The sequence below is a fragment of the Acyrthosiphon pisum genome, chromosome A2, assembly GCF_005508785.2.
Source record: "Acyrthosiphon pisum isolate AL4f chromosome A2, pea_aphid_22Mar2018_4r6ur, whole genome shotgun sequence".
In the NCBI taxonomy this organism is placed as follows: Eukaryota; Metazoa; Arthropoda; class Insecta; order Hemiptera; family Aphididae; genus Acyrthosiphon; species Acyrthosiphon pisum.
The window spans coordinates 96,415,637-96,435,455 of NC_042495.1; the positions used below are offsets into that span (position 1 = coordinate 96,415,637).

The following is a 19,819-nucleotide window of genomic DNA, read 5'->3' on the forward strand; positions in this document are numbered from 1 at the left end:
ATGAAGCCTAAGTTACAATCTACAGACTATTTTGTAACAAGTATGAAGTAACTACAAAATAAATAATAATACCTACATACCTATTGCTGTTTGGGATAGCCTATTACATCCTTTTTCATACATACCTAACAACCTAACTTTAAGCTACTTATTAAAGTTGTTTAGCTAGAGGTGTGTTGATGACTTTTTAAAATCTGAATGGTGAAAGCCATAAATCATAATACTTTAAAAATGATTTTGAGAAAATCTCATTTGCTGATGAATAAATCACATTTTATGTTAAAAACTTTATAAGCTTACCTTTGTATAAAAAATTTTGATTTATGATTTTCGAGATGTTTTAAAGACATAATATCATATAACTTGAACCACCTCTGGTAAACTATAAAGTCTACATTACCAAATTTATATCATTGAGTGGCCAAAAATATCACACATGAATTAAAAATGAACACTTACATATTTAAAAAATTGAATAAACCCCCGTGAACTGCTTGAAAGTTATTTATTGAATTTAACTTGTGTCCTGTAAATCTCAACAGTATCTACCTATATCATTATTAATTTACAAAATACTATGAACTGTTCTGATAAATAATAATAGTATACCTATATAGATATGTGTATAGATGTGAGTATGTGAAACTAGACATGTACTTATTTCAGTATACTTTGGAAGTATTGTGTATAGTGTATTATTACTATAAAGACGCGTCCCTACCATAGTTGTTTTCACGAATTGAAATTTCGTCGTATGTATATATGTACCATGTACATCCGATTTACAATTGATTGCACATGTTACAGCAGACTACAGACCTACACGAAACATTTCAATCACATTTATTACACCAAAGTGTGTGTGTGTGTGTGTGGTAAATAAAAAAATATGCATTATACTGTAAAGTCAATGACTCCCAGTCCACGCTCAGAATCTAAAATAAAAATACTTATTGGCATGTATGGATTTTAGTAATTTTGGTAGATACGTCTCCGGTTAACCGGAAAAAAAATACTACGTGACTTGCCGTTCGGTAAAGCGAAGACCCGTCTTAATGGTTGAATAAACCTATTAGAACTTAGGGTGTATATAAATTATGTTTTATATGAGTTATTTTTGTATGCATTTAAATTGATACGACTCTCTGAAACTGGTAGATATAGGTACTTCCTGAACAAAAGTCATTATAAGTTATAACTAACTATATTCTAGTAACTAATCATTTTCATTAAAAATGTATTATTATTTATTAATACCTATATATATAATATATATATATATGTATAATAACAGCGTGAGGTCTATACATACATAAATGTTTGTGTTGTGTTGTGTATAATACAAACATTTGTTGTTTGAAAGAAAATTAATTTGACTTTATTAATTTATGACGTCTTTACCTATTCGCAAGCTGCAGTTTACCGTGCGGTCGCGCAGATGCGAAAATTTGAACATGTTATTTTAGCTCATAGGATGTTCGTGGTTTACACTATAATGATTGAAAAAAATTAAGTGCTAACACGTACCTACCTATATTATACTACTTTATATAGGTACTTATTCCTTACTGGGATGTGTATCTAAGGTGTTGGCATCCTTTAAGACGCAAACTCGTGTAACGTTAATAATGGTATTATGGTACCTATCTATATATATATATATCTTATAGTTTAAGTGATAATGGCATATTATATAAAACTATGTACCTATGTTCATACTATATATGTTCATTAAATAAATACAAAATGTTATCTTTAAACAACAATAGAATAAATATACAATCGGTATTGTTGGTAAAGGTTACATAGTAAAAACGGTTCACAGGTAACATCAAAATATATTATATAGTTATTGTACCTAAGTAGGCAGGTATGTATAGAAATATTATAAACGTGTAATCACGTGAGGACGTGCGGTTATTCGAAATTAATTACGTACATATTACTTTGTACCTACATTATATCAATGGTGTCATTTGGGAGGGGCTGGTGGGCATTTGCCTCCCCTTTTCATTAGTAGGCCACTGCCGAGCCGGGTATGGGTTAGTTTTGGGCCGTCACATAGTAGCTAATAGGTAATAAATGTAGGTATCCCTCATTCCCTCTACACATTAGGTATGTACTATACCTAGTCTATAATTATTTAGTCATTGTTATCTCTCAAAAATATGAGTTACTTATGCCTATGATAGTAACCTATGATACTAACTATAGCAAGTATAAAATTATGTAAGAAAGCCAGGACCTGATTTAATAAAATTAGGGCTAAGTGCACAATTTTTTTGGGGCCCCCAAGTCAAAAAAATGTTCTTGAAAAAATCTACATAGAGGGGAGGGGAAATGTTGATAATATAAAAATATATTTATATGTTAAAAGTGTTAAATACCTATCTCAAAAGTCATAAAATATTTGTACATTATTTCATGTACTATAAATACAATTTAGTTACTTGGTCTAGTAAATTAAGGACAATGAATAGATAATACTAATTAAATAACTTAACAAAATTATAATATATTAAAATATTAAAATACTTAAGGATTTTATTATATGAATTTAAATTAAAATAATTAATTTTCAACCTTCCATGAAATTATAAAAATGGTAAATAACTTATTAATTAATAATTTATTTTACATTTTTACATAGTTAAAATGAAATAAAAAATGATGAATTTCTATAATTTCTATTTTTATAACATTTCATCATAAAAAAGTTTAAAAATTACAAAGACAATTACAAAAACTGACAATTTAATGATAAAAATATACTGAACTCTGAACATTGACAGTTCGTATTACATTTTAAAAAATACATTTTTGTGGAATTAATATAAAAAAAACAATTTTCTACAACTTACGGAGACCGGGGGTCCCCAGAAATTGGTGGCCAAGTGCAAGTGCTCCATCTGCACTTTCGTAAATCAGGTCCTAAAGAATTCTATTTCTATATATTATTATGAGATAAAAATGCAATTATAATGTAATGCGTAATGTAATTGTTAGCGAGTGGTTTTTTTTCAGTTTTATAATTGGCTGGTCAAAAATGTTACCTCTCTCTCAAAAACTGAAACAACGCCACTGCATTATATTATATACATATTATGCTAGTAAAACCTCGTTATTATAGAATCACTCGGTATCAACTGATTGTTTCGTTACAAAGGAGTTTCCGTTATAGGGATACTAAAATATATAGGACTTTAATTTTAATTCAACCTGTACCTGCTTTCTAACTATAATTTTTTTGTACATTTGTGGTACCACGACTCGAAATCGGTATAAAATACGCCCAACCACAAAGGTTCGATCGAATTTATGGGGAATGGCCTCGTCAGTGAGATGTTAGTGGCACAAATCTTAAAAAAAATCATATTGTCAATATAATATACACTGTGAAATGTGAATGCATGCTATGTCCGGAGGCGTATTTACAGACCGTAACTGAATTCGGCCAAACGGGTATGCACATCACCCAATACGCATTTTACGGTACTGTAGTTTTGTTCTGTTCTGATCTGTCTATAGTTGTGTACTTGTGTCAAGATGTTTAAACCTATTAATTTTAAATTTGATATATTTTCTAAAGTAATTATTACCAGTGCAAATAATTATTTAATTCATACAGATATCGCACAAATTTATCAGTTAGGAAAAAAAAAAAGATATTTGGGTTTAAAATGTTTAAATAAAAAAAACAATGTGACAGTATTTTTGATATATATGTAAGTATTGAGTGTAATATTATTATTATTATTATTATTACTATTATAATTGTTGAATATTATTGACAGCATGAAGAAATATATAAGTTTAAAGTTTTACAAAGATTGTTAAAAAAATAAACCATTTGTTAATATCTTGACACAAGTAATTTATTTTGGTCTACAATAAATTTTGTACGAATTAAATAGCACTAAGTACACAACTAGACAGAACTGCAGTGCAAAAAAACTCCAACTATAAAAATTTGAACAATGTCAAATTTTTAACTACCTATGATAACGTTACTTGTGCTACAGTTGTGCCACGCGTATCATGCGTATTGGGCGATGTGCATACCCGTTTGGCCGAATTCAGTTACGGTCTGTAAATACGCTGTCCGGAGTCGTATAATAAACGATTACAATACAAATAATATGAACGTGTGCGGTAGGTAGTTTTATATTATTATAGACTATACTACTTCATACACAGTCCCCAGTCTCCACCAATCATAATTTTATTATTATTCGATACTATACATATACAATGCATGCAAGGAAGCACGTCGATGTGAATTGCAATACCGGATACAAGTACGACATTGGCCAACGAGATTGTTGGAATAGTTTAACGAGTCTCGCGTTGAATCGTCTTGAAAAATGATCCGCCAAACCAAACCGCAAAACCTTATCGCCAAAACACGAGGGCTAAGTCATTAGTTAACGTTTAACTCGGAGTTCAGAGTTGCCAATACTTACTGTTCCGAAATAGACGTGGAACTCTGCAGGATGCTAAAATTGATAAATTGCCGACCCGTGGTGAACGCATATGGAGCTTTCTTCGACAGACCAAAAGGCTCCCATCTGGGTGATGCGCTAGACGTGATAATAATATTACTGTCAGTAAACACAGGTGCACTTCAGTAGTCTGCACTGGCCACTGATGACTTTGCAGGTGACCTATAGTACTTTCCTTAAAGTTAAAACAAGCATATTGTATTTTTGCAAAAATGTAACTTACCGGTGCCTCAAAATTTCTAGCTTATGAGTTAGATATTATATAGCCTATGTGAATCAGGAATAATGTAGTTTTCTAATAATGAACGAATTTTGAAAATTGGCTCAGTAGCTCCAGAGATTACTTCCTATAAATAAACCTACAAACCTTATCTTTTTATAATATTATTATAGTATAGATTATTTAGTTATTGCATTATTAGCTACTATTATTGCATTACTAGGTACCTTGTAATTGTTAAATAAATAAATAAATACATACTTACATATTATTATATTGTATTGGTACCATAAGTAGTTATGGACTTATGGTACATCATTAGCCTGCGACGCCTGTGTACTATTTATCTTCATATAGTTTCTTCAGCTTCACGTTAATTTTACATAATATTCATAATGTATACCTATTGGATTTAATTAAAAGTAACTAGTTATTTATTATGTTTATATCAATAAAAATCAGTTAAGATAAAAATTAAGTTAATGAATATAACATTTTAAAAAGTTGTGTTAAAAAGTTAAAATTACCTTAACTTTAAATTTTAAACTCGTTTATTCCTAGGCTTGGATTATAGTAGCTATCTAATATTCTAATTATTGTTTCTACAGATTATTATCTGCTTTAAAAATAATGTATTATTATTTATTGAAAAGTATTAAGATTATGAGTAGGTTATGAGTTATAGCAATTATAATAATATTAAATTTGTATGGTGTATACGGTATATACAATATTATATAAAAAATTAAACATTCAAATAATAATACACATAGGTAGTTTCCCACGAGGATTTCACTAATTTTAAGTGGTAGGAAATGCAGATTACATTTTAAATTAACAAACCTTCGTGGGACACTCTTCTGCATACATATTATTATATATAGTATATACATACTTAAAATAAGCAATTTTAGTATTTATTAGTTTTCATCTGGACATTGTATTGAATAATTATAGTTCAACCTGAATAACTTTATATTTTATAATTTAGTACTTAAGAATTGCACATATTATATATTTAAAGATAATATAAATATTGAAATATTAGAATAAATGTAAATAAAAAAGGTGGGTAAGTGGATGTCGCTCTGCTGTACAGTAGGTTACAAGTGGGTCACTGTAATGGATGGTGTTAAACTTGAATTCAATGATATAATATCAAATTAGAAAAACGATTCTGAGCGAAAACGGTCAGTCAGCCTATGATATTACTAAGTATATTTGATGATATTATTGTGAATAAAGTAATTTATATATATCACCTATTTACGTGAGACATTTTTTTAAATTTTTAATCCTTAGCTGTAAAAGTTGAACATTTTATACATTTTTAACTAAAAATAATAATTTAATTTTAAATTTAATATATTTTGTCAAAATTCGAACTTTAAATGCTTATAAAAAAAAATTGTGCCTATGTATTTTCAACATTTTTCAACTACTACTGTAACAATATACCAGGAGCCTTGAATTACATTTCACACTTTTTTACCCAGCAAATACATTTTTATTTATATTTATAAAAAAAAAAACTAAAAAAATTGAAAACTGACAATGTCCGTAAACAGCTCAAAAAGAGCCTAAATATTTTCAAAATTTTATGGTATATAAACATTCGGTCAAAATTTCATGTACCTACGGTCATTTGTTTAAGAGTTGCACCAAAAACCAAAATCAATTTTCTCGAAAACAGATTTTGCGTAAAAATTCCTGTTTTTCCTTAATTTTTCTTTTGTTTTTCTCGGCGCTTTTGAAAACTACTGTGAAATTATTACTTTTGACCCCCCAAAGTACCAACTAGATTCACTTTCCTATCAGAAAAGATACTGTTGAAGAAAATCTAAGCATTTTTACAGACACAAAAAAAAAAAAATAAAAAAAAACACACATCATTATAAAATCAATACATTCATCATTTCACTCAGAATCTAAAATGTATTTTATTGAAAACTTGTGTTGGCTTTTTATAATCATTACGTTTTTCTACGAAGTATACATTTCATCGGTACACGTCCGTTGCCAAACATAATATTCTTATAAACAGAAATGGACGTTTTTAATTTTTAAGAACAAACGTACTCCGTATTATTGCATTCCGCGAACATTATTTACAGAAATCAAAATAAAATCCAATATTGTAATTTAGTAAGAAGTAAAAAGTATAAACTTGAAAATAAAGTTGCGAGAAATATTATACACGTCATGCATATTATATTATAAATATTTTTTATTAGCTTTTAGTAGGTATTCGACTATATTACAGCTCGACAATAAAACTATTATAGTATACAATTTTATGCAATTATTTACAATATTCATATGATAAAAAACGGTAAAATTGATAAACGACAAAATCAGCTTCCAATATAGGTAAAGGCGATTTATATTATAATTATATATAGATAATAAAAACAAATAAGGAGACGGAGTGGTCGAGCTGACTAAGGCGTCGGTTATGACGCTCTGACGCCAGTTCGATCCTAGCCACGGGTGGCATTTTTCTTCGGGCAGTGGTGTCACGGTGTCCGGAGAGAGATGCCGCTCCCTCCACCCGGGCATGGCAGAAACCTGTAATTCTGCCAAAACCCTAAAACGTGTATGAACCAACCGTTCCAGCAGCACCCCCCCCCCCCTACTACAAAAACAACAAAAAATAGCTAAAGTTGTCGGGCTTAAGTTAAATGAAAAAAAAAAAACTAATTATGTTTGTTACGAAATATTTATTCAAATGTAGTTTTTCCGCAATACACAATATTATACGTCGGTAGACAAAAGATAATATAAATATATAATATAAATTATAAAATGTACATATTTTTGAGAGTGATCGAATGTGATCTAATTTCTCATTCGTTTGGTTTTAACGTAATTCGTATATATATATTTTTCATTATTCGTTATTTCTTTTTTGTTTCCCATCAATAATAATATAAATGATAATATTACATAATATTACTATTACTGTTTATTAACCACATTTAATTTTTTTCAGACATTGTTCGGTGATGCACAAACTTTTTTTTTTAAATGAGAACCACTTCTTTTTACTGTAAATTGTTAAGCAGAAGTTTTTCTTCAAAAATGTTGATGCATTTTAAATTTAAACTTGCAGTTTCTAAGAACCAAGTTATTAAAATGTACATACTATATGTATTAAGAATATATAAATAGTCCCTATAACAATTATAATATAGATTAGACTATACCTACTGGCTCCTCTCCTAATTATTTAGGCTATTACTTATTAAACTCTGAAAATGTTACAAATATTATGGAATGTTCATATATTAATATTGATAACTATAATTTTTAAATCATTTTAGCCTCCATGTCTTATATTAAACCTCTTATAGTGGACTATCATACCAGAAACTTCTCGTTCTAATTTCGATTTATGAACAAAAAAATGTTCAGAAAAAAAACCATCTCCTTAACAATTTAAAATAAAAATGGTGGTTCTCGTTCGAAAAAAAAGTTTGCATATTTCCACTGGATAATATTCTTTAAATTGCATAAAAAGTTCAAGCGTGTATATTATGATAATATGGCACTACTATAAATATTATAAGCATACTTAAAAATTAAAAAAAATAAGAAAATTGAATCAATTCATTATTAAAGAAAGAAATGAAAACGAGTGCATATATAATGTGGTCGGGGAATCTGCACGCGTATTACAGGATAAAATACAATAGTAACACAAGGGTGCATTTTCTGGTAAACTATTGCTGGAAAAATAGTCGAAAATTCTAAATTTTTGCCTCTGCTCAGGCTTATCACCAAGTAATAACAATATCACATGACGATAATTTATTACAAAACATGGACGGTATATTATAATAAGGTTGATACAACTGGTAGATCGGGGCTAACAGTGCTGAGGCATCCCCTCCCCCTCACTAAGGAATCGGAAGAAGCCCCCTCACATTACTATTATATGGGTCCCCCCCGCGGTCTCTGCCACCCCATCACGACCGAATTCGATCACGCTACGCCTACTCCTATATATAGGGTACACGCGCGCGTAAAAGTGTTGTAAATCGTTCGGTACGATTCGGGGGCGATCGCGAGTCGTGACGGTGGCGGCGTCACGGCGCTGCCCGCGCTTTGGTGGACGCCGGCAGGAGCAGTGCCGCGCAACGCCAACACGACGACGCTCTCGTCAAGCTGCACCGCGCGCAAGCTACACCGCCGCGACACCGCGCACACGTTCGTTGGCCGACCGTCGAAGCCGAAGCCGTCGACGACAACGCCACCGCCGCCGCCGTCGCGCCAACAGTCGTCCCGGAACAAGCGTCCGTCGTCCGCGAAGAACGACACCGCCCCCGCCGGCCGACCGACGTGAACACCGCTCGCCGCCGATAATACCTGTTATGCCGGTGGCCAGTGCCGTCGGCCGCCCGCACACGCGTCCCGCCGCACCAGCGTGGCCAGAAACGTGACTGTATGGTGGGCTCGCCCGGTGGGTAATCCCGCCTGTTACGGCATGCCAATACGCCGGGGACATGTCACCCAGCGCACCACTGTCATAGAGACCATCATCAGGAAGTTTGACACGCACAGTGAGTGTCATATAATATAATATATTTATATAAATATGACTGCAGCGCGTGCGTCGTCGTTTTATTGTTATTATTGCGATTAGGGCTGGGATTTTGATACGTTTTCCGTTATTGTTTTCGGCTTTTCCGTCGACTTAGGCCCGCGTGAGCGGAAAATGTACGTCAAGTGGATCCCACCGTTTCTGTATAGTTGGCCCGCATTTTCCGACAAATACCTATAATATATTATTCAACTCTGTAGGGCGTTTTTTTAACGTTTTTTAGAGGAATTTTTGGGAGTTTTTGGTACATTTTTCACAACTCATTTTAAAAACGAATGCCAATCATCATTATAGTAATACAAAATGTATTGTCGTGATAAAAACCAGCACATTGGTAGATGTATACATAGTTTAGCGACCACATAATGTGAAACGTGTAATATTTTCAATTTTCATTTCTATTAATTATATTATTAAAGAAGCGATAAATTATTGTTATACGGCTTCTATTTTAGTGTCCATAGAATTTTAAAGTGTCTTTGAAAAATCAATCACCACTGTACCTACAATACACGTTTCCGTTATAACATTTTTAAACGCATTTTTTCAGTGCATATTTAAAGCTTTTTAAGGCATTTTTGCACTTTTTAGGGCATTAAATTCCCAGCCCTAATTATAATAATTTTATCTATTGTTGTATAAATAATATCTAATAATATCATTGTAGGATATCCCTAATATTATTATGCGGGGGCGCGATTTCAACGAAAAAACTGGAGGTGCGCTGTGAATAAGCTTCCCATTTTTAATTTGTCTATAGGTTATATCACCCGATCACACAAGGAAAATTTTTATATTAATAATTAATATAAAATAAGAATTTCAAGAAATATTTTAACGAACCATAAACAACATATAACTTATTAGAAAGCTGATTTAAAAGCTGGACACACCCAAAAGTCCACCCCCCCCCAAAATCGCGCCGACGATAATAATATTATTATTATTATGTATTCGCGACCACATCGCTATATACATTATACACATACGTCGCACAATATTATGATCGTCACTGCTTGTCGTGTACAGCGGCTGTTGATCTTCATTATTTATTATTCCGCAGTAATATACATATATTATAATATGTATTTTTTTCTAATATTAAACGATTGTTTTAAAAACTCGTCCTGTGTGCGCGCGTGTTTGATTTGTACATACATATATATATACGTAGAGCGGTTTCAAGTAGTTTTGGCGGTGTTCCGCAGTGGCGTACAGGTGTATCCCGAAAATCTGCACCGAAAATCTGCAGATGACATCGAGCGAATCCGATGATACCATATCGGGTGATTAATATACCTACAACCGCGGTTGTAATATACGAGTATAACGTCACGTGCAGATTTCATTTTGAAATTTAAAAAAAAATCATCTCCTCGTCGAGAACTCGGCGGCAGTGCCCGTCTTCAACCGTCATCGCCGATCCGCACGCATTTCCGAGACGTAACCTCCTCGAGAGTATAATATTTACGTGTACTTATATATTATATTATATTATTATTATTAGATATGCTTATACGCCACTGCTGCCGATGGCCGTCGAATCGTGTTCCAAGAACGATTAATATATTTGTGTTGCCTAATCGTTTCAACCTTTTAACAACCGTTTTACAATATTATAAAGGTATTTTACACGTTTAATAGGCATTAACGTTCTAGTAACGTTGTTTTTCTCTCCCCCTCCCCTCCCCGTTTCGTCGACCAGTGTCGACGATTTGAACGTGTTTTTTTATTATTCTCCAACGCAGAAGCGTTTTTGGCCCGAAGTCCTTTCCGAAACTTTCAAGCCCGTTCGAATACCCACCACTGACTCGCCAGCGTTTTAGCCGAGTTTTAAAGTTTTTCTCGCCGGGCCTTGGGGGCTGTATGATAAATTGCACCTGAACGTTTATATAATTGACGAGTATATATGTGTATAGTTTTTACATTTTTATCATTCAATATTTTTTTATTTAAGCACTCCAAAACTAAACCGTTTAACTGTATATAATATGGTACCTGAGAACGCGTATCGTAGAGGTATATTATTTAATATTTCTGTAACCGAGTGCGAAATAACTTTTTATAAATAAAGACACAGAGTATACAAATGATCTATTAAAATTTCAGTATAAATAGTTAATTTATACAATGTTGTAACTTGTAGGCATAAATGTACTATGACTATGTAACGTACAAAGTAAAACAATATTGACCGAGTCTTTAAAAACATTTTAAATACGTATTTTTAAATGTTATGTTTATTTTAACTTTTTTATTTTTAAAATTTTTTTATGCTACACATGTTATACATTTTTAATTTTTTTTTTTTTTTGGACGGCTTGCAACTGTATTGGATGCAGTTAACATTTTAATTGTAAGAATTAATTCAAAATCTTCTCGAGTCGATAATATATAGTAAGCTTAGATAAAACATAGTAATGAAGAAAATAAAATGGTATATTCATCGTACGATTTAAGCCAATATAAATAAAGTAGGTATATAAATTGTAAATAAATGTTATAGCATTAAATGGTCACTGCTACCAAGCTATTACTAGGAATAAAAATACCACAAGACAAACATGTCATGTTGTGTAGCAGAATTGCAAAACAAATAATAAATTCACTATTCAGTGTTGTGTTTTTTAAAAGGATTGTCTTTACTTTATATATTTTCACAATAACAACTATGAAATTATCAATATTTTTAGATGACATAATATAAATAATAAATTAAAAATTAAAATTAAAATATAAGTAGTGTATATTAATTTGATAAAATAAATGTTTTATGCTTTTCTTTTTCCGTGATCTAAAAATTTAATATTGAATTCATGTTAAATTAAACTTAAAATTTAAAGTGTATTAATTAATAATAACAATTTAAGCAGATTTATTTTGATTAAAAATTATTTAATAATTTTTTCCCCTTCATTGATTTATCAAAATGAACATTTTGTTATAAATATGGCTTATATGTTTTTTATGTTACGGTTAAAGTAGGAATGCCGATGGAACCTACGAATACCGGTAAATCCTATAGGTTTCACCGACTGCTGTCGGATTGATTTCGGTAAAACCTATGATACTCAAAATAGTTTGTTCAAACCTAAACATTTCGGACTTTTACCAATAATGATTGTATAACATTTCCCCCTGTTGTATACTCGTAAATAACTAAAATATGATACGTTAGCTTAAAAATAAAAATAATTATTTTAGTACCTTTAGGTATTATACGCATTAGCTATTAGATACATACATTTATATTATTGTTATATAATATATATATTATATAATAATAATAATATATAACTGCTATAATATCATAAATTATTGACTAACCAAAAATGTATTGTGCAACTCGATATGTCACAGTAGGTAGTTAAATCTGCACAAATAAAAATAATTTTTTAAATTAAAATATTCCCAATATAAAATATATTATAATAATTCAAAACTGTGTATTAATCACGAATAAGGATCTATCTTAATACGTGGTATTAGCTGATAATATACCTACCTATAATAATAAATTCAATTATCGCAGTAATAGCTCATAATAATTTAGATGTTTGCAGTAATATTATCATAATAGTATAAAAAATAAATAAGTACTTAAATATAAATTTCTGTATCTAATATACTGGTAGTAACTAATATATTATAGAACTTAATATACTATTAAAATAATAATAATTTTAATTTTTTTTTTATGTTAATGTATAATATTGAGTTATCTTGCTTCACAACACATCCCTAACAACCCCCAACGAAGACTCAAACGTAAATGGGTTAGAGACCTCCTCAATTAATTAATAAAATACCCAAGTAGGTAGCTCCATTGGGAGCCCTCCTACATCGTGCCATTTTTCATGTTATGTAATCCTCTTCATCATTATTACTTGTTGTGCTTAATTGTATAGTTGTATATTTTCTTATTAAATAATAAAAAAAAAAATGTATAATATTTTAATTATATACGAGTATAATGCAAATAAAAAAAGCCCATACATTTGGTTAAATTTCAGACTTGTACCAACATTGATTCTATATCGTTTGTCTATCTCGTTTGTAAAAGTCTAAACTACAAAAATCAGAATTTCGAACATTTGCATACAGTTGGTGAAACCTAGGATTTACCACAGTTTTTTTTTTGGCATATTAGTCAAGACAACAAAACTTCGAGTACGTTTTATAATAGTATTATACCTATATAACTAATATTATTTTGTAACTTGAAGTCCAGATTAATGATTTTTTTTTTGAAAGTATTTACGGTGTAGGAAATGTTTATGATATAATTATCTCGACTAAACTGAGCAATACCATTTTAGGTAAGGAATAAATAAGAAATTCACATGAATACGTATAAATACGATTTAAAACTAAATTAAAGCGCTCAGTATTTTACTAATAATAGCATTTTTATAACCTTATTTACGAGTAAATAGAAAAGCTAAGTTAAATAATAAAGCTAAAAATTAATAAATAAACTATGACCAAAAGTCTGTTATTTAGCTATACGGGTTCATAAAATATGTAAAAATGCATTTTGTAATGACCAAAATACGATAAAAATATATAATATTTTATTTTAACTCACGTGTTTTTTATTGCAATGTTGTAAAATATAACCTACATGTCGTCCCAAGTACTTATTAAAATTATGCCCATAATACTTTAACTAGGTAAGTGGTTTAAAAAAAAGTGTGTAATTTAAAAATTGTACGATATAATCTAAAAATATAAATAAATAAATAAAAATATTTTCACTTTTGTTTTAATATTATACAATGAAAGTTTTCCGCAGAAGCATTGATCAATGATATTTAGCTATTTTTTTAGTTTTAGATACAATTATTATAAATTAAGTATAAAATAAACCGGCCTGATCCATCTTTGCTTGATATAGGAACCTACATCACATTCTAATTTATTTATTTCATGAGCTGCAATTCATATTTATTTTAAAACAAATGCAAAAAAATGTTTTCTTATCTAATGTCATACGTTATAGTAATAATACCTTATAAAAAAATTTTAAATCAATAATTTAAAACGTGGAAGAATAAAAGCGTCAGTATCATAATGATATAATGGATAGGTAACTATAATTAATGTGTTTTGTACTGCAGTAAACTAGCTAACTATAATTTTGAATAAATTAATTGTTAAAGTACCGTTTCCCTTTACAATTTACTTGTCTTTCATCTTAAGTATTATTTGATTTATTTCAGAAAGATTTGCTTGTATAAAATACTTGGTTAGCAATAATCCTTCTATTTTCAATAGATAAATATTTGAAAATATTACGTAGGTAGGTAGTAGATACATATTCAAACATTCAATAATTCATTGCGAATAAAGCACACGACCATCCGAAGTATAAAATTTGAATATAATTAATCATTAATAACATGGTGATTTTAAACTCTACAAAGTACAAGGTGATTTATCAAGCATTCTTACCCCCATTTTTTTCTTTAATAATTCAGTTATTCAAAATCTGATTTTTGAAATCTTTTAACATACATTTTAAAATCTTTAACATTTTTTGTTCCAATATTTTGTGGGCTGTGGTCTTGGTTACATTTCAAATTACATTCGAAAAGGGGGGTTCTCAATTAAAAAACAGAAGTTTATATCACTATAGAACACTACTTAACTCTTTAAAGCACGAGATTTCTCTGGAAAAAATATAATTTTAATACAACATAAGTATATAACAAAAAATACAAGAATGGAAAAAAAACTGAGTGTATTTAAAAATTTTAAAAATCAGAAATTAAATATTTTCAAGGAAAACATGAGGTTGACCATGCTTGGTGAATCAATTTGTGTATCATTTTCAATAAATAGTATAAATAATTGTATAGTGATTAATTTAAATATTATGATACATTATGTATACATTATATACCTAGGTACTTAGATAATTTATAAATTAAAATGTATACGTTTAAAAATAAATTAACGTGTTTAATTATACTCAATACTCATACATACATCTATTACAGTCGAATGTAGTTAAATCTAACTTTTTTTACTCGAAATCACCGATAACTCAAACTTTTTCCCCGGTCCCTAGAATTTCCTATAATTATATTATCCTTGGATAACTCAAATTCTTGAATAACTAAAACTTTCTGGCCGGCCCCTTCAACTTTGAGTTAATCACGTTCGACTGTATAATGTGATTTATTATTAATTTATATAGATTGATTTGTTTCAAATACATTAATTGATAGGTTATTTATAAAGTATTTTAATAAAGTAAATTATTTTCTACAGCTAAAACTATTAAACAATTTTCAGCAAAAAAAATTTAATTTTTACTTACTTTACTTACATTATCTTTTTTTGCATTACACAGTTTGAATAATTATTTGATTGAATTCAATATTATGATTTAACGTTATTGGATTAAACTAAAATTGTATGATAAATACATTAAGAAGTTAACTGGTTTTATCATTCGTGTACTTAATAAACCATTCAACTATTTTTTCTTCAAACAATTATTTTTAAAGCTTTTACAATATTTAATATAAGAAAACAAAATATTAAATTGTGTACAGAAAAAAAGTAAAACTATTATAACTTAGTTTGCCTGGGAATGATTATAAATTGCCTGACATTATTGAAAAAGTATATAATAAATTAATTAATTACAACCTACATGTTAGTAGTAATTATCATAACTCACCTTTTTATAAATACCATTAAATATTAGTGTGGAATTCCGAATTTCCATCTTTCTAAGATATGAGCTTTATATATTTTATTAGATACAATATATTATATAAACGTATTTTGCATTTTATTCTATTTATTTTATTCTACTTTGATATACAATACAATAATTGGATATAATATTATATTGCTTTATGTTGATATAAAATTAAGAAGTTAAAATAGTCTTTATAATATATTTTGTCATTTATCATTTTTTTGTCGAAGAATTAAGTGATTTATAAACTCGTGTTTAGCGTGAACAAATAATATTACTTTTAAAATGGTAAAAATATTCAAATATAAAACCATCATGTTATAAGATATTATATATAATATTATATATGTATATGTTTTAATAATACTATTATTTTGTTATACTGTTGTAATAATATTTGTCTCTTTCCGTTTTGTTTCTATTTGTTTCTTCATAATTAGTTTTTTGTTTTTGTTCTAGTGCACAGAGATTTATATTAATCTTTAAAATAAAATAAAAATATATATGTACTTTCGGAAATGTATTTTGAATAAATGCAAATGAACAATTCAATTTAAATAAAATATTCAAAAAATTCAAAAAATTCTAACATTTTAGTGTTCTGAAAATGTTAAATTTATTTAATTAGAAAAACTTTAATAAAGTCCAAAGGAGGAATAGAGTTTTGTTATTAATATTATATCATAATAAAATATATTATATAAATGTCAGGTATAAACTTATGCCAATCATATTATATACTTAGTGATATTTTCAGTAGGTATGTTGATTGTTGGTGAATCACAAAGAGTGGTTTAATTTATTTTTTCAGTAACAAAATATTAAATAAACCAAAATTAAGTTCCACTTAAAAAAAACAGTTGATAGAATTTAAAATATAATATTTTCATGCTACATTAAGGATTTATTGTAAAATCACTATAAAATAAAATTGTTATAAATGTACGAAATATTATAATAAAAAATGTTTTGAAATACTAACTGAATTAAATTGTATTTTAATGAAAATATATTTTCTTAGTACTCACATTTTGTTTTCGATTCCATGAATTTAAAAATTTATTAAGATATTTGGGTTCAAAATGTTTTTTTCGTTTACTCATAAGTACCTTTACTAAAATTGATTTAGAATATTACAACAAATACCTACATATAATAGGTATATTATTTTAAAAAATGGGAGTCTGAGTTAAAATATTTGTATTAATTAATTACATTTTTATGGTTCAATCACTTCTTATCACTTTTTAAGATAGTAACTTACATAAAGTATTTTTTTATATATTTATTTATAAAAAATAATATGATTTAGTTTTGTTTCGTGTGTAAAAATACTGTAATATGTGATTCTTATGTTCCGTATTCTTTAAGAAGACCTCAAAAAAAGTTTTGCCATATGTATTTTTCACACGTTACACATCAAAAACAAGTTGTAACAAAAGTGGTCTTATATTATTGTAAAATGCGCTTATAACTACTATAAACATTCATAACATAATGTTACCAGGCACTAACATTAAAGAGAATATTTGGTTGTTGATTTTTAAGTTTAGATCAAGTAGAGAGTTTTATAATTAAATAAAAAAATATAACATCAATAGAAATTTACTTTGATATACTAATTATTAATTCATTGTACCTACACATTATTTTTACTCTCACGAGAATTGTTAAATTTAAAACATAGGTAGATAGATATCGTGACTCGTGAGAACAAAAAAGTTAATATTTTCTATGGAAAAATTAATTATGATTATTATTTGACGACTTCTACAATATTAAACCTAAATCGGTGGAATTCGATCAATATAATATGTTATAAGCTTATGTGTGCTAATGTGTACTCTTTAAAAATCTTACATTTTTAGTACCAATTTATTATAGTGTTTGAGACGCTTGAGTACCTAACAACACAAATCTAACTGATATTATTTATGATAGATACCTACTCTTTAATTATGCTACCTACAATTTTATTTTATACCTACAGGCTACAAACATATTTAACATCGACAAAATTAATAACTTTATCTAAGTATGATAAAATATAATACTATGGTGAATTGAGTAAAATTATAAAATGGATAAAACTGAATAATATATTTAAGGCCGTTTACTTGCTACAAACAGATTACCCACTGAAGATCCAGATTTAGATTTATGTGTTGACCATTAAAACTATGGGTGATGTGGCCAGCACCCCCGGGTTTTTAGGATGTATAAATGACAACATTTTAGAGCACATTTAATTGTGCAAAAACATGATTTAAAAACACTTATTCACATAATATTAAATGAAACTAAACCAGAAAAAAGTGTACACCTATTCACTCAGATAAACGGATGGCATATGCAAATTTATCAAGTCTTTGTTTTCAGAATGAAACAGTAAACGATCGTGAAAACTTCATTGATCGGAGGTCCATACTAAAATTATAGAGTCATTATAGAAGTTGACAAAAAAAGATATGTAATTAGAGCAAAAGGGAACAACAAATCTACTTCTGCGATAGCAGCTCTCAGTTGTATAGGAGAAATGGTGGCGATCGATAAATTCAACTGATTTGTTTGATGTGGTTTTGGTGTGACTTAAAGCTGACAAATATTTTTTAAATACATTTAAATTTTTGATGGAGTAATATTTAAATGTTAGCTGAAAATAATTTGTAAGGTAAAATAAAAGAATATTACCTACTTATCAGAAAATTGAAATTTGTGGTAGCATTTACTTGCTAGTTATTACTTGATGAATTTAATTTACGATGTAATTAGTATTGTATATTGTGTAAGACGTAGGTAGCATACTTAACGGGTTCCTTATTTTAATTTAATATAGTTTTAATTATAAAAATTCTAACACAAACCGATTGCTTGTTTATTATTGTGTCATGCATTCGTGTTATATATTGGCATATGATGTACTTACTAATTATTTACGAACACACCAGTTTTCTACTAATATAATTATATGATTTTATAACAATTCATATGTAAATTGTTCTAATTAATTAGAACTCATACGAGGACTAACTTTTTTTTGACAGTGTACAAAACCAAACACATTTTATACATTAATTTGTCTATTGAAGTTCTAAGTTTTTTTTACGAAGAGTTATATTAATCCGAACCACTCTTCCCGAAATAATCAATGCGCGCGTGTAAATTTAAGCAGCATTTACAATATTGTCAACGTATGTTTAAATTATATTGTAAATACTACCAAGCTGTGTTATTGCCTATCGGTGTAATTTAATTTACCAGCTATTATCTCATGTAAAATAAATTCTATGGGTATAGTACCTATATATTTATTTAGGTACCATTAATTTTTATTTCATATTTGATCACGTCCAAAATTTAGTTTGGACTGTACAACATATTTGTTAATATTCTAATTTAACCATCATAAAATTGATATTATACTATATACTAACAATAATACTCAAATCGTATACTTACAAGAAACTGTAATTTTTAACATCTAGATTTTTTGTTTCAAATTAGGCATGGTTTCCATGAAACGATCAGGCCAACACGGTGTATGTTATCATTATTAAAAACTACAATGCCTTTGGATTTCCGTAAAGATTTTAAGCGCAAAAGTGAGAAGTGTTATCATTAATCTATATTTTATGTCGTTTTTTAACATATCTACTACCATTTTTGAATTTTTCAAAATTAATATATTTGCTTAATTTATTATTGACATTTTGTAGTATTAAAATATTTTAGCACGTATTCAGTCGTATTCGTTTCAAAATTAACAAATTAAATAAATA

At 28.5% G+C, this 19,819-nt stretch overlaps 1 protein-coding gene across 8 annotated transcripts in view; it reads left to right on the plus strand.

The window, feature by feature from the left end:
• The first annotated feature begins 8,844 nt into the window (after positions 1-8,844).
• Positions 8,845-19,819, plus strand: part of LOC100169516 (potassium voltage-gated channel unc-103) — a 137,003-nt gene continuing 126,028 nt past the window's right edge. For 6 of the 8 annotated variants that reach the window (XM_008180204.3, XM_008180205.3, XM_008180208.3 and 3 more), the window contains exon 1: positions 8,846-9,284. In XM_008180204.3, the coding sequence (XP_008178426.1) occupies positions 9,209-9,284 (76 nt within the window). In that variant the 5' untranslated portion in view covers positions 8,846-9,208. Of the gene's footprint in view, positions 9,285-19,544; positions 19,643-19,819 lie in introns of all 8 variants that reach the window. The other 2 variants (XM_016800726.2, XM_016800727.2) reach the window with 2 other exon arrangements.